Source organism: Microtus oregoni, unplaced genomic scaffold (genome assembly GCF_018167655.1).
Source record: "Microtus oregoni isolate MIOR12 unplaced genomic scaffold, Mior012 000106F_ref0000393, whole genome shotgun sequence".
Classification (NCBI taxonomy): Eukaryota; Metazoa; Chordata; class Mammalia; order Rodentia; family Cricetidae; genus Microtus; species Microtus oregoni.
In genome coordinates, this window is record NW_024544721.1 from 3,575,345 (window position 1) to 3,592,834 (window position 17,490).

At 36.6% G+C, this 17,490-nt stretch overlaps 1 protein-coding gene across 1 annotated transcript in view; it reads left to right on the forward strand.

Annotated features, from left to right (window-relative positions):
- Window positions 1-17,490, forward strand: part of LOC121443414 (teneurin-1) — a 348,703-nt gene that overhangs the window by 276,794 nt on the left and 54,419 nt on the right. The window contains exon 20 of the mRNA XM_041645172.1: window positions 2,955-3,109. Coding sequence (XP_041501106.1) covers window positions 2,955-3,109 — 155 coding nt within the window. The remainder of the gene's footprint in view (window positions 1-2,954; window positions 3,110-17,490) is intronic.

The window sequence follows — 17,490 nt, forward strand, 5'->3', positions numbered from 1 at the left end:
CCAGGATGGTCTCGAAGTTGCAGCCCTCCTGCCTCAGCATCTTCAATAACTGAGACTGTCCAGTTTATGTTAGATTTACAGATTATCTTTAGATAATTACCTTTATTTAATTTTATTGCTGCTGTGATTTTTAAAAAGAAAACCACCATGACACAAACAACTTAAAAATTCACTTTGGATTAAAATTCTTGAGGTATGCATTCCATTGTGGTGGGGAAAACATAGAAGCAGGCAGGGAAGGAATGGTGATTGGAACATGAGACTGGATGGTCACGCTGCATCCATACTCAGGAAGAAGCGAGTGAATAAGAAGTAGGACAAGATTACTAAAGCTCCAGGCCTCCCAGTCACTTGCTTCTTCTAGTGAGGTGCTAGTTCTAAGCATTCCACCACTTCCTCAAATAAGATACAAGCTGGGACAGTGTCACAGAAACCTAGAGCAGACATTTTGCATTCAAATCACAACAGTGACTTTAACATTTTGCCAGGCAAGTGTACGTGCATGTGAGCGTGCGTGTATGTGTGTGTGTGTTGTGCTCCATTAAAATATTGTATTTATTATTACAGAATTTTCCAACTTTCACATATACTTGGTGGCGGATTTTACTGAGTCTGAATAAAAGGGAAATGAGGAAAAATAGTATGTGGACAATTTTAAAATCAGGGTAGTTTCCTCCTTGTGTGAATTCAGTTTGCACAAATTTAGTTATCTGTGAAAAATATTAAGTAGAAATATTAATAATTAATAAGTTTTAAATTACATACTATTCTGAGTGCCGTGCTAAAATTGCATACCATATTGCCTCATCTTTCTGCAATATGAAGCACCCAGACTATCAATGCCGTATTTACTACCTGCCTATTAATCCTCTAGCCACCTCCGTTCTAGGATCAACTGTTGTAGTATCACAGTGCTTGGGTTCAAGTAACTTGTCTATAGTAGCCTAATTCAAACATCACTCGCCTTATGTAATCTCAATATGTAGGCATTTTGTCATCTGATATGGTCACAAGAATAAGAAGGTTGGTGAGCTGGGGAGAACACTTAGTTGATAAAGTGCTTGCCTTGCAAACACAAAGACCTGAATTTAATTCCCAGAAGTCATATTTAAAAAGGCATGCACGATGACATACACTTGTAGTCCCTGTGCCTAGGAGGCAGAGACAGCTTCATTTCTAAGTCTCGTTGTCAGTCAGCCTAGCCTATTTAGCAAGTTCTAGGCAGTGAGCACCCCTTTCCAAAAAGTTACATGATGGCTGAGGAATAACATTCGGGATTGTCCTCTGACTTCCACACACATATGCACACACATATGCACATATGTTAACTTGGATACACATAAACACACGCAGGCATGCATACACACATAAAACTAAAAGTAAGTCTGAATAGAGTATAAGGTGCTCTATGAGAGAAACCATAATCATATAATTTATTATAGCATACTGTTATGAGAGGTTTTTTTATTACTAGGTTATAGTAGTTAAATCTTACTGTGCCTAATTTATAAATTAAACTTTATCATATGTATCACAGGGATATATTTAAATTAGGATTTATATGAAAAATGTAGTGTCTATAGGGTTTGATATTATCCATGACTTCAGGCATCAACCACTGCATGTCCTCACGTAAAGGGCCTGCTCACATAAAGGAGTCTTACTGTAATCCCACAGGGGTATTTCAAGAACATTCTGAAAAACACCAAAGAAAATGCAAAGGAAATGATATGTTCCTTGTATGGGTCTGATGATTTTTCGCATGTGTTATTGGCATCCTAGGCAATGCCTGCTCAGCCCAGTTTACCAAAGAATGGGATTTAAAACTGAGACCTCAGTACTCAGCAAAAAAAGGGGGGTGGGTAGTTGGTGACCATAGATAAGGCAGATTTTTTTTCTAATTTTAGCAAAGATAACACTGAAACATGAAATTTGGGGGAAATAGTTCAACCTAAGTGAAATATCAGTTATAATGCATACATTCATTATTATATAGCAAGCTTTCTACTACTATTATAATCCACATGCCAAGAAACTAGGCTGGAATTAGCACTACACAAACACTTCCTTGACATTTGACTGTCCCTTGCAACTGGCATGGCAACACTAAGTAGACTCAGTGTGTTGTTTTTTTAGAAAGAAAGAAAGAAAGAAAGAAAGAAAGAAAGAAAGAAAGAAAGAAAGAAAGAAAAGAGTACATAATGTTGGAACGGAATGTGGTGGTAGAGTATGGGAGGACAATAGATGGTAAGGATTTGATCAAAATATGTATGTATATATATATATATATATATATATATATATATATATATATATATATATAAACATGACATTTTAAAATGACAAATGAAAAGGAAGAAAAATCATAATCAGTATATTTATTTTTCTAGAAGCTTCACCCTTCTCTGTACAGTGCCATAACTTTCCTCTCTAACCACCTTTTTAATACATAATGCAGAGGAAAGTCTTCAGTCTTATTCATCAGAAATATTACATATAAATATAATTTCTTGAAAATAATGCTAATACCTTCCAAGTCAATTATTTCCTAATGCAACCATGCAGATAAGCAGTGGCCTGAGTATCAACATCATTAAAAACTGTGACAAACACTACCTCCTCTGATTTTCCCTATTTCATCTCAAAAATACTTTCTGACTTCATGTAGAGGTAAGCAAACAGCAGAAGAGCACTGGTATAAAGGTGGATAAAACAGAAACAACTAAACCCAGCTTTATCTGTGTATGTTACTGTATGTCATTTCTCTTCCAAACACTGCAAAAATGAGTATGTCTCCAACCCTCGTCTCCCATTTCTGTCCTGTCTCTGCCAAGCAGAACTAAATCTGTGTGTCTTTGCAATGCCTTTCCATTTCCATGACTCTTTCAAGATACTGAACTTAGCAGAAATGTGGTCCACTAGATTATTATTGCTAATTTACTTTTTCCCAACAGGCATCACAGTTGATAAGAATGGATTTATTTACTTTGTGGACGGGACTATGATCCGAAGAATTGATGAGAATGCTGTGATCACAACTGTAATTGGCTCAAACGGTCTGACTTCCACACAGCCATTGAGCTGTGACTCAGGAATGGACATCACTCAGGTAGGCACTGCTGGTTTTCAAGCATTATCACCATTTAGCATCGTGGAAAAGGATAACAATTTTCTCATGCAGAAATTACATAAAAAGGAAGCCTGGTGCATCTGCTATAATGTCAGATAGCAGAATCTTCTTTTTATGTAAGTTACTTTTTTTCCTCCTCAGAAAGCTTTAGGCTAAATGGTGAGTTAGGATAGGAGAATACTAAGAAGAATATTGATATAACAATGCCACCTAAATTTTGAACCAGTTAAAATTGGATTTGTTCACTATTTCCTAAAATATATGACGTTACTGTTTTTAAAATTAATATATTTCACTATTTATATATTGAGGAGTAGAGAGGTGGACATGCATGTTGAGGCTAACTGACACTTGCAAAAATTGCTCCTCTCCTTCCAAGTGAATACTGGGAAACAAGCTCATGTCACCAAGCCTGGTAGCAAGTGTCTTTCCTCGCTGATCTATTCTGCCAGCTGAATTTTATCATTTTTTGTGTGTCCAACAACAAATGAACTTTAGCAAAGAGGTGGTGATAAAGGTCGTTAGAAACCTCTTTAGTAAATAGTGAGTGTGCCATGTTATTCTCATGCATGAAAACAACTATTCCTGAGATGTTTTGCTTATCTTAAATAAAAGCAACACCATTCTCAAATTTGTTTTATACATATTTAGCAAGACTCTGCGAGACTGACCTCATGTTCAGGAGTGTTTGTGAAATACAAATCAAACCCTGTGGTTTTTTAGTGGTTTTTAATGTGCCAGAGAGAGTGTATGTGCGAATATGGGGTATAGGTGGGTAGAAAGTAGGGAGGATTTGGGAGGAATTGGGGAATGAGAAACAACATGATAAAATATACTGTACTAAATTCTCAAAGAATAAATAAAACATTTCTTAAAAAAGAAACCTTCCCACCAGAGAATAAGGAGGAAAAAAGTAGTGTAGCGTTCATCTGGACCCAAAATTCTGATCTTGACATTCTTCTACCAAATCAGTAAATGGTATGGAGAGAGATTTTAGAAGATACAACATGGTTCCAGCACTGTTCAGTTGCTATTTTTAATCTGTATACACAAAAGCTTGGTGGATATAATAAGGGAAGTAGTCAGGCAATCCTTGAAGGAGCTTTATGTTCTAACATTTTACAAATGTGTAGCTCTGATGATGGAATATTTTCAAAGTAATTAGAGTAATATTGAGAATTTCAACAATGATCACGGAGGATTGTTTCAGCTGAGAGTAACAAAACATTTGTCTAACAGTGTTTTAAACAATAAGGTTTAATGATCTCATATTGTGAAATGTCCCAAAATAAACATGGATGCCAATAGACTTCTTTCATCAGTCACATTGTCCAGCACTGAGTAGTATAATTGAATGCCTTTACTTGTTAGCAAAAGAGAAATGGAATTTTCTAAATGGATTGAGACCCTCTGGAAATGCATTGTTTTCCTTGAACATATTGCTACCTGAACTTCAAATGGAAATTGGGATTCCTTTAGAAAGAAATGTAGACTTGCTAGTGCATAGGCAACTGGTGCCATAATTTATTATTAGAATCTCCCAGTAGCTTCATTTTTATTGCATCTGAATCTGAGGATAACAAGGAAAATTAAAATAACACATTATCCAATGCTTCTTTAATCATTAGTTCTAACACCACTTCCCACCTCCATTAGTGTTCAGTAAAATGCTAAAGATGTACCTATTTGAGCTCTCTCTTTTTCTGTCTCTGCTTCACTCCAGAAATTGAAACCATCTGAGTCAAGTACAAAAATAAAATGAAGAGTGGGAAAGCCTGAAAAATGGAGAAAATTAACAAACTTTTTATTAGATATCTGATTAGATCAGACATTCAAGTTCTAGAATATTTTAACTTTTCTGTGATTCGAGACCATTCAGGAGCCAAAGAAAGGGAGCATTATTTATGGAAATGTGGAAGGGTGTGAATATGTTTACATAGGGGGGAGAGAGAAAAGATGCATATATATGATTCACTTGTGGGGTATTTTTAGCTTAAAATAGAACACTTAGTACTGTGATCAGTCAACTCTAAACAACCGATGTAATTCTGTAGAAAAGTTATTTGGAAAAGAGAGCTCTTTGTCTCAGTAGAGGGGACATATAAAGTTCAGCACCATAAGAGGGATTCTTTTTCACATGACACTTTTCAACCATAATTGATACTATAATAGCTCCCTTACCACTTTCTGTTTTGGACTTAAAGTAGGCTCTGTGCTCACTCAGCAGATACAGTTGGGGTGAAAATGGTATAAATGACTGTGTAGAGATGAAGCACAGAAAGTAACTAAGGGTGGAATGGTGGAGGAACTTATAAGCATAATGGAATTTGCATTTCATCCAGTGAAAAGTGGAAAGAAGGAAAGGAAGAAAGGAAGGAAGGAGGGAAGGAAGGAACGAAGGAAGGAAGGAACGAAGGAAGGAAGGAGGGAGGGAGGGAGGGAGGGAGGGAGGGAGGGAGGGAGGGAGGGAGGGAGGAAGGAACGAAGGAACAAAGGAAGGAAGGAAGGAAGGGTTCAGTTTGGGGCATGCTTGAGTCTGAGACACCTGTATATAGAATCTAGCCCAGTAGTTCTCAACCTGTGAGTTGCTACCCTTTAGGAGTCACCTAAGACCACTAGAAAACACGGATGATTCATAATAGTAGCAAAATTACAGTTATGAAGTAGCAATGAAAATAAGTTTATGTGTGAAGGCCACCACAACATGAGGAACTGTATTAAATGGTTGTAGCATTATGAAGGTTGAAAACCACTGACCTAGAGAAAGAGGTCTGGAAGAGAATCGAACTTGAGTCTAAAGCTACAGGATAGTGTCTTACTGTTCTATTGAAGAAGAGACATCATGACCAATGCAGCTTATAGAAGAAAGCATCTTATTGGGAGCTTGCTTGTAATTTCAGAGGGTTAGACCATAATTGTCATGGTGGGGAGCATGGCAGCATGCAGGCAGACTTCAGCAGTAGAATGTATTGTACAAAGAAGACTAAGAAGAAAAGATCAAGCAATATAAAAATCAAAAAAGTATAAGAAAAAGAACCCAAGGAAACAAGATTTTCAAGATCAGTATCTCAGGTTGAGTAGCTATTATGCAATAAAAGAAGGGTTTTTTGGTTTTGGTTTTGGTTTTAAACCATTCAATTTTATAATGTTAGTAACTTTGGTAACTGAGATGCTCATTGGCAAGAGCTGGAATGCTGTAGACAATGAAGAACAGAAATGAAAATAAATAATTCTTCCATGGGTTTGACTGAATAGAAGATGATAAGCTGATTTGAACAAGGGTTAGATTGGTGGGAAGCTTTGGCTTTGAAATATATCAGGTATGATTTATGCATTTTCTTAGGTATCATGAAATCATCAAGTTATAAGAGAAATAACAATGAATGAAATTGAGTGGGTGAGTGGAGAGAGTGATTCCAGCAAGGACCATGTAGGTCCCACAGCTGCCGACATCCTTCATGATTATTTCCAGAGCTTCCTCTCTGCTTAGACAACTGTGACCCATGTTTCTCCTGCCTGTCCTTAAGAACACAGGCAGTCTTCACGTAGAAGGAAAATAACTGAGTAAGGAGCTTCATATCAGCTTCCAAGAGCAAAGGCTTAGCTGGTTTTAATAGTACTTTCAGTAATCTAGCTGGGCTTACACACTGTTCAGTTTAATATTTCAGTAAATCAAAATATATTGATGGATGAAGGCAGAGACAAACATCTAAACAATCCTGCTCAGTTTGTGCTAATAGAAATGTACAGAAGAGGGTGGAGCTGCAGCATGAATATTTGACTCAACCCGTTAAAAGAACTTACTGTTTCTAAGACTACAAGACAGCAGCATATATGACCAAATGATTTTATAGGGTTCCCACCTTTTGAAACTTTTTAAGCAAATGCTAGATAGAAGTCAGCCAGACCTTACAGTGTGAAAAAGATAAACCAGGTATTCACATAAAGATATTACTACAAAAATATAATCACACTGCTAAAGTTTTATCCACCCTGCATTTCAAAACCAACATGTGTATTTGGAGGCTGCTCATTCATTCCCGGATGCCCAGATCCTAAATAATCACACAGAAATTATATTATTACAATACTGCTTGGCCTATTAGCTCATACTTCTTATTGGCTAGCTCTTATATCTTAAATTAATCTATTTCTATTAATCTCTGTATCACCATGTGGTTGTGGCCAACTGGTAAGATTCCATCCAGTGTCCAGCATCTCTCTCCTGCTGAAACTACGTGGCTTCTCCCTAACTCCACCTACTCTCTCTTTCTCTATCTGCTTGGAATTCCCACCTCACCCTATTCTGCACTGCAATAGACTCAAAGCAACTTCTTTTTTAACCAATGGTATTTCACATACAGAGGGGAATTCCACATCAAACATGTCTCCAATAAGGCAAGTTCCATCCAAGCTATATAGTTAGAGAAATTATTCAATATAGGGTTCTTTTTCTGTTGCTTAGTCTTCAGTACTTTCTTGGAAAAATGGACCCTGAGGAATAAAGTCCTTAATGACAAGTCATACATAATACACTCTAGTAAAATTCTAAGAATAACTGCTACAATTTATTAAGAAATTTAATATTGCTTAATTTTCAATGTAAATGATAACTGTGGTATATAAGGATGCTTTTATGAAAGTATATATTTATATTGTACATATTCCCCAATACTCTCTGTGCTCCTCTTTTTACTCCTCTCCCTACCCTTTAGTCTTTGTTCCTCAACTTCACTACATTCCTTTATATATACATACATACATACATGATCTTATGCATCTATAGAAAGTATAGAAAACACATTTGTCTTTCTGATATTAGCCTAATTTGATAAATATGAGTATCTCCTATTTCATTCCTTTTGCTGCAAATGCCATAACTTCATTCTTCTTTATATACTGAAAATTTCCATTGTCTCTCTCTGTTTGTCTCTGTCTCTGCCTCTGTCTCTGTCTCTCTCTCTCTCCCTCTCTCTCTTTCTCTGTGTGTGTTGGGGGGAGAGAAAGAGAGAGATACATGTATGTGTGTATATATAGTCTCATTGCTATACACGGTGCCATTTCATCTCCAAAACCTAACCATATTTAAAAGGGTGGTTTTATTGTTCATATCAATGGAGGAGAAAACTGGCAGCGGGAAGGACACACAGTATGCTGTGACTATTGAGTTATAAAGTGATAAAATCAAGCTCTGAGCATAAACTTTCAGGCCTCAGGTGTGCATTCTTCCAACTTACACATTTTCAAAATTGGAACTGGTCAAATATCATTCTATTTAGCCAAGAAATGAATGCCACTTGGTTGAGGGCTATGCTGTTTAGTCACAGAACATGTGTTTAGTGACAGTTAGGAAATAGTTTAATAAAATCTAATCATCTTGAGGAATGAAATTTGCTTTGGCAATAAAATCAGCCATTTACTCAAAATCAATATATTTTTAACTAAAATGTGAAGCTCAACAACTCTCAGTACAAACTCTGAAGTATAACTTCCCTTTCTAAGTAGCCAGGCTTTTCACTTCAGGGAATGAATTGATTCTGAAAAGAGTTGGATCTTTATTTTCAGTGCTTCATTTCAGTATTTCTGCTCTGCCCCGCCTCTCCTGCTTAGATACAATGGAAATGGGAATTAGACCAAGAATAACGCTGAGTGCTGAATCTACTACTTTAAGAAAGTCTAATGCTACAAGAAAATTCAACCCAATAACACATAGTACTAATTCCCCATTGCCTATAAGGCACATACTTCAATTTGTTTCCTTTTCCTGGTTGTTTTTAAGCATACAATATTTACTTCAAACAAAGTAAATTTCTATTAATAAAATAATAGATTTTAAAACTTTCAGCAAATATACCCCTACTCAATGATAGTTCTTATAGTGACCACCAAGGCAGTTTGAGAATATGTATGCTAATAAGCAAAAAAACACGCATTAAAAAATGACACCTAAGGTTGGATTGATGTTTTTGTTTTCACCATAAAGTCATAATTTTAAAGATTTATCTATGCATTTCTTTTTATTTGCATGTATGTATGTCTGCATGAGTTTATCTATGCCATGTGTGTGTAAGTACCCAAAAAGGTCAGAAGAGAATTTTGAATCCCCTGGAATTGGAGTTACAGTTGTTTTTTATCTGCTCAGTATGGGCACTAAGAACCAAGCCCAAGTCCTCTGCAAGAGCAGTAAGAGCAGGAGCCATTCCTTCAGTCCCCAATATCATATTTTTGACCCATGATGAGATAGCAGAGTACTAAAAGACCTCACCTCTCACTATTTCCTCATCTAATATTGCATAACTGCTTATTTGAATCATCCTACAGTTTTGTATTAGTCTACATCTATACCTTGTCATTTGATTTAGTACACTTTTTTATATTCTGCTAAACATCTAATATGTTCACTATATTTCCCAACCTTGGATCACTTGTGGATCTTATGACTATCTTTAATGTCTTCATCCATACTAAAAGCCCAAGATGCAAGTGTAGGATAACTAGTCTAATTATTAGTTAGGTTATGGGCCATCCATTTGATCTATCTTGTATGGACTATGATGCATACTAGACAAGAAAATCAATACAATAACCTATTTTAAACTTTTTCCCAACAATGAAATCAAAGCAAAATTTGGACTGTACTATATGTGGTAAGGATAAATATTATTTCAAGAAAATATTATTTCAACAGTCTAGTAGTGCAAAAATAGTTCTGTGTGTAGGTCATATGCAAAATAGGTAGAAAGGCTGCTCATCTCACCGCTGTTTTTCCAACATATGCACAAAAGGATTGTGTAATTCAACTATTCCATAGTGTCGGAAACTGTTAGAAGGAAACAAAAATTGCTCCACAAAATCTGTTTGCACTCATATGATCCATAAACACTACTTTCTGATCACAGAATAAGCAGACGACTGTTTTGTAAAAATTAATAGGAGAGTGCTTTTTATTCTGAACCAAGTACGCTCCATGAAGTTTATGGGAAACAATCTGATTAGTCTTGAAGTCTGGTCTACGCTTAACCCTCTCTAATCGTCAATCATCCACTAGTTTTCAATAATATTGTACTTAAAAAAGAAGAATAAAACTGATTCAAAAAGTCTATTTGCGAGTTCTTTCTAAAAGGAAATTCCTCCTAGCCAAATGACTAAAAAAAAAAAAAAGAAAGAAAGAAAGAGAGAAAGAGAAAAAGAAAACCTTGAATTCAGAAAAAAAAAAAGAAAGTTAGGTTTTGTTTTAAAATAAAATTTTTTCACCCATCTTGGACTTTAGTAACTTTGAATCAATACTCTTTGTGGTCATTTTCCTTAACAGAAAAAACAAAGCCTTCCTCATCTCTCTCATCCATCAGCATTATATCTCCTGCCCCAAGCAACAGACCTCTGGCTTCCTCTCTACATAACTGAAAAAGCCATTTTGTCTTGTCCTTAGAATTCTTTTTGCAAGTTGCAAAAAAACTACAACTGGATAGACAGAGAAATATAAAGCATCTTTTTCAAAATCTGCATGCCACTTCTTTTATACAGTAGATTCAGCATTTTCTGTTGTTTTTTAAAATGCATATATAATAACAGTCAAGCATGAAAAGTTACAACAATCTTAGGAGAAAAAAATAAGGGATATGGTAATTTAAGAGGGGAAAGGAACCTCTATTTTTTTCTTTCTTCACCTCTCACTCACCTAATGTCATTGTCTCTCTCTCTCTCCTGCAAACCCTTTCATGTCTAAAGAATGTCCTCCTTCACCCTGAGTGATGCAGACGATATTGAAACTCAAGTTTTTCAAGGGTTGTTTGCCTTTCTTTGTGCAGTTCCATCACTCTCCCATGTGCACACTGAATGAGAACAGAATTAGACCTCTCGAATGAAGGCCATTATAAGTGAAATTCCCTGCAGGGACTGACTTCCGAGTTTGTGAAGCTCTGTAGGGAATCAAGAAAATCTGAATTATAATAAGTTTGCTTGAATAAAGGGATCTCCCAGGCAAGAAAAGAAAGTTTATTTTAAAAGTTTCTGCCACTAGAGATGAAAATCTCACCACCTCAACTTCCACTACACCCTCTCAATGCTTCAGTAACTGTGAAGTCCATCTCACTGTCAATGCAAGGAAAATGTCTGTGGTGGCCCTATATAATTCAAATAGAGGTGTGTGGGGTGGAAGGACAGTGTAGGCTGCAGGTTAACAGCAAGATATAGAAGATAAAGCTAGCATATCTAAGTTTATGGAAATATATGTCTTAGCTAACAATACCGGTAGGCAGCAGGCACAGAAAGAGATGGTGACAAGACAAACAAGGGACACATGGGGTAGAAAGAAGATATAATAACAGATGAATAAGGCCCAAAGAGTGGGGAAAAAAAGTTATTTTATAGCCCCAGTGTTAATTGCATATACCCTCCGAATTAGGCATGGTTACTTTAAGCAACTGAAATAACCATTTACATAATAATTGTGAAATAATGGGTTGGTTGACATCAAAAGTCCTACCAGCAAACCCTCTAGAGGAATTTTGTGTCTTCTTTCACTTTCGCCATGCCTGGACCATAATACAACAGCAATGTAGCTGCCCAGCAATTGGTTATTCAGGAGCTCAAACATGCACTCAATCAAATTGCCAGCTAGATGGGCATGGAGAAAGAAAGAGACACCTACTTCAATCCCCATAACAATCATATTTTGCTGCCACAGAATATAGTAGCAATCAGAGTCACTTAAATGTCTTATTTCTCAGGCCTACTTATACCATTTTTTAAAATTATTTCCTTAGGATTTCCTAATGGCTTTCCATGTTACTCACTTGCAAATGAAAGATAAGTTCAGCGTCAAGGCAATAAATTGTATTAAGAGTGCTGAATAGCCACTGCTTTTAGTTGCCATTTAGTCGTTTTTAAAAAACTTTCTGAATCATTCGTTCTGCTCTCCTCTGAAACAGTAAAAAAGAAAAGTTCGTTTTTGTCTAGTTCTTGACAATAAGACTATAATTTTGGTGTTAGTATTATATTGTTTTTTTTTAACTGACACTAGAATTCTAGAGCTAGTTAATTATTCCTCCTTATGAAGGCTAATTCAATAAATTACCCAATTGTTGATTAAGTGGCCTCTCTTTTTTAAGGGGAAAGCACTTGCTAAAGTATGAAGTGTTTCACAAATATAGAGAGTGATGTAAGATGGTGATGTCAATTACCTTAGAAAACGTTTTCTGCTGATTCATTATATACTTGCTCAAACGGGAGGACACAAGAACAAAATAAGTTTGCAAGGTGGTTATTCTGTTTTATAATATCTGTTGTTGTCCATGTCTGATTTAAATGTATTCCTGGATAATGTTATTTATTGCTTATGCAGCCGAAACCCAGTCTCCTGGCTCTGTCACATGCAGGAAAAAAATAAATAAATAAAAATAAAAACATCCTCTGGAACTGGGAAGGCCAGCCAGACTTTTCTTTAAGCCTTTAGTAGAGGATTCAAGAGACAAATTCAAGTTTTTTTTTTGATGACTTCTCCTTCACAGTAAAAGCAGTACAAAGTCAATAAAGCACAGTGGTTAGAAACACAGACTGCCTCATTTCAAATCCTAGATCTATGCTTGATAGATGTCCTTGAAAAAAATTGTTTATCTATAAATGGGAGTGATAATGTGCCTGCCTCATAGGGAGGCTGTAAAGATTCAGTGAGGTCAATATGTATAAATCATTTAACAGAGTGTTTGGCTTACAAATGCTCAATAAAATTCTATACTAGTAATAGGAATAATAGTAACAGTATTTGACCTTGCTTTCCCGATATGAAGATTTGAACTGATAATTTATAGGATTAGAGTAAAAAGAACTAGAAGAAGTTTGGAATTGATTAAGAAATTAGGTAAAACTTCTGATCTGGCCATTTCATGAAAGTAAACCTTTTGCAGAGAAGCAAATATCAGTGGGTGTATTCCATGGGATGTGGCACCAACATGCTCCAGAAACTGATCTTAGCCTGCTTTGACCTTCACAGATGATTTCTTTCTCCTAATACTGACGTGAAGTTCTATCTAGATCACTTAGTGGATACCTGTGATAGTCATTGAATGATGCCCCAAATCCTTCATTTTCTTTCTGCTTCCAAGAACTGATATGCTGATTGCGGAGCTAAGACTAAAATGTACTGTGACTGCGCATACACCTGTGCATTTGGGATTTTTAGATCATCTCCTGTCTCTTTAAACTTGAGAGGTAAAGGCAGTTTATTCAGTTAGTAGCCTGCAGTCACTCCAGATGGACCAATTTTGCCAAAAATCAAATAAATATTAGAGTAGATAACAAAGAAGAGTTTATCTAGGTCAGTATAAGAATGCTATCGTGCTCAAACAAAAACAAAATGAAACAGAAAGGCTCCCAGCTAAGTAAAAAATCAAAAGAAGTTTTGAAGCTCGAGCTTCCTCAGGAGAAAGCAGTGCCCTTGGATTTTATGAATCAAGTTTAGTCTGTGAGTCCCTTCACCTACCCGATGACTCTGGTTTGTTATTGTTTTTGCTTTGGGTTTTGGTTTGAGGGGTTGTTTGCTTCAAGATATTCAAGTTCTAAACATGTCTATCGGGGTTTTTTTAACCTAATATAAAATGATAAACTGGGAGAAATGTGGCAACAAGATTATCGACAGGTTTCCTTTACATACTTTCTATCTCCAAATAGTTTTAGCTGTACTTTGGGGCCTACATCTCTCAAGTAAACATACTCTCAGTAAACTCTAATAAAAATATCCTGTTATTACAGATATTTGCAGTGATGCCTCCACGTTGAAAGCTCAAGCTTATATGCGAAGCAGAGAACAGCAGGTCCCACACCTTCAAATTCAGCAGATCCAAGCTCTATTGGGCGTCTGCACAGAGGCAAAGGCAGAGTTTTCAGTTGCCTTAAAATAAAAGTCAAGTACCGTGTTCAATACTATATCGAAAATGTAATTTATCACATAAATAAAACTCCCTCAGCAGTGTCCTCGTTCCCCACAAAGGACAATGGCATGTTAGCTCTTATTAAAACTATTAAGCACCCGAGGAAAAGCATCTCCAAAGTTCAGGAAGAGTCACAAAATGCAGAGCTTGCAAACTACTTTTGAACTGTGCATTTTTTGTCTCTAGGCTTTGTTTGGCATACTCTATGACCTGAGCTGAACCTGAACCTGAACCTGTCTAAGACACAGGAATACCTGTGGGATAAACTCTGTGGCTTGTTTCAAGATGTTTTTAGGACAATATCCCATCATAAGCCACTGGCCTCTTTATGTGTATGACTATCCCTTTCAGTATAGCCCCAAGGGCCTCTTAACTATAGGAAAGGGAACTACATAAATCAACACCAAGCCTTCTTCATCAAATGGCAACACAATCCAAAGATGGTGTTCTACAAAACAAAAGGATCATCTAGTCATGTAAAAGTCAGTGTATTTGGAAATGTGAACAAGGGAACATGTGAAGCATTTACCAACAGGGTATATTTGTTAAGAGGACTTATCCTCAGATACACTCTCTCTTTTTGGGCATGGAATTCATTTGATAAATGACTAGTGTAAGTCTAAAACATTTGGAAAGTTTGATATTCAAGTCTGTCATGTGGTTTATTCCAGTAAATGTTGTAAGATTCCAATTTTTAAGGACAAAAGTCAGTCAAGACTACAAAATACAGCTTTCTCTCTTAGTGTCTACAACATCCATGTGAAAATAAACGGAGATACTTTCTCATAGCCATTTAATTCATCTCTCAGTACACTTCCATTGCCCCAATCCAGGGGAAGACCATTCTGAAGGAATGATTCCAATACCTAACAAGTTAACTATTAAGTGGGAATCTAAAAGAAATATGGTAGTTGATACTCAACACATTACTGTTTTCAAACAAAATTCTGGACACATAGATGTTGTTGTAGATCAACAAAGCACAAAAGCATATGGGTAAATCATATAACCTACTATAAAATTATCCTCAAATATCACAAGAATGAGAAAGTTGTACAGAGTAAGAGCGTTTCAAAGGTGTCAGAAAAGCTCTAGTTAAAGTCATTCACAACAAAATTCCTAACATACAAGTTTATTTTATGTGGGTTTTTGGACTTTAATGGCAATTTTAGTACCTATTACTTTGGCTCAGCCTAGGCCAGCTAATGCATGACTAATAACAAGATAGCCCTTGGTAGTTTTCACTCACTTTTACCAGCATCTTAGCTTATTTTCTGTTGATATGATAAAATACTCTAATATAAACAATTTATAGGGTAAAGATGTTTATTTTAGTTCACAGTTCAAGGATCAGTACATCATGTCAGAGAAATCAAGGCAGCAGGATAGTTGAGCAGCTAACTAGTTGCATTATGTCCACATTTGGAAGAAGAGCTCAGCAAATGCATGCATGCCAGTCCCCAGGTAACTTTCTCTTTTCTACCAGTCCTGGACTCCACACTCAGAGATGGTTCCATCCAAGAATGGGACAGGTCTCACCACATCAGTTAACATAATTAAGGTAATCCCTCACAGACATTTTCAGAGACACTTTTCTCTGGATGATTCTAAATTACGTGAAGTTGACAATTCAGACTAACCATTGCCACTACTTTACTACTACCATTGGCCTACAGCAATGTGTTACTCTTCCTGTATCCTAGTATTTGGGTTCGTACTGTAAATGTTAGTTGAGACCCAGTGAAAAAATAGAAAAGACATAATTATTATAATACTATTTAATACATGGGATGGGCTGCACAGGTGTTACATGAATTATGTAAACTACAGATACCTTCAGGAAATGGCTACCACCTCTAGGCCTGGTAAACAAACAGAAAGGCTTAGGGTTGTTAGAACCTAGAAATGAAGGAGTTTTGTCCCATGGAGGTAGAGCATAGGCTGTTGAGGAAAGGATGCTAGCATTCTCACATTAAGAATGTACTAATAACAATTTTGATGTTGGCACCTATAACAGGGCACGATGACACTGAGTCTCAGACTATGCAAATTAGCTGGAAAGTGCAGCCAGCTATTGCTGCCAGAATGAAGGTCTACTGTTGAGGTGATGTTGACAGGAACAGAAAGCAAACAGGAAAGAACAAGTCCCTTCTCCCTCCTTGAGCCTCCCAGCATACCTTTATTTTCTGTACTGTCAGAATCTATCAAAAACCCAGCTGGCAAAATAGAAAATGTAGAGAGCATAGTCCCAACCCTACTATCACGAAGCAATGTCTTTAAAAGGACGAATTTGGAGATGTGAGACAGTAACTTAATAACCACCGTATTGTGCAATGAGGTGTTAGATTTTCATGTCATTGTTGCGGCTGGAGTCACTCAGATATGCTTACGGTTTGGATGAAACATTAATTAGAGTGGACTGTTTGCCACAGAGGATTTCATCATTACTGAATCTGTAAGAAGCTGTTATTAAAAGACCTCAACCAGAGCAGCTCAATGTGTTGTGAGGGTGATTTTGACTCCCCACTCATTAAAACTCCGGTATTCAATACGCATCACCTATTTTTTTCGCTTTGTTCAGACCGAGCTCTATAATCTGAATGCTTCCTTAAATTATTCTAGGTATGTGGTAAGTGGTCAGGTGGTCAATCTCCAGAGCTTTGGAAACATAAGCTTGAGCTGGGCCATCTGTTGAGTATGTGGAATTTTATTTTTCACACAGGGAAGTAGTGGGCAAAACCCGGAAGCACATTGAAGCCCTAATGAAAATACAACCAGTAAAATTCTCTTTCTAAATATTCATTAGGCCAGCTGCTGTTATTAATGTCCTTATCATTTGGAAACATTGCAGAGCTCTGATGAGAGAGACAGTCCGTGGAATTCCAGTCTACCTTTAAATGAACTTCAGAGGCGAGCAATCATGAGTTTTGATGTTTCCTCTTCCCATTCAGGGCCATGCCCACTTATATCTTCACATCTCCACGGTGAAATTTTTTAATAGTTTCTTCCTGAAATATTACATCAGCAAGAAGGGTTAGCAGTAGCTACAGAAATGAAAACATAATCTCAGAGTGACTGATCAATGAAATCAGACCATTTCATAAAAGCCGTGCACTCATACTTCTGTCCTATAAATTGCTCTAGGTGCCAAAGGGAATTGGAAGCTTGGCCTATCTTTTTGAGCCAATACTGTAATATTAACAACCGGCAACAGACAAGTTTCTGCAGCTTCTCAGCAGGAAGCAACTGAAGGGTGATTTTAGGGACTTCTTTTTAAGCTCTAGGCTTTTTTGTGCAAGCAAAACCTTGGTACTCAGGAAGGCAAGAGTTCCATCCCCTGCACAAAGACACACAGTGATCTCTTCACTCAACTATCACAGAACTTACTCTTGCTACCTATCCTCATGAAACTGTGCATTTTCTAAGACTGTT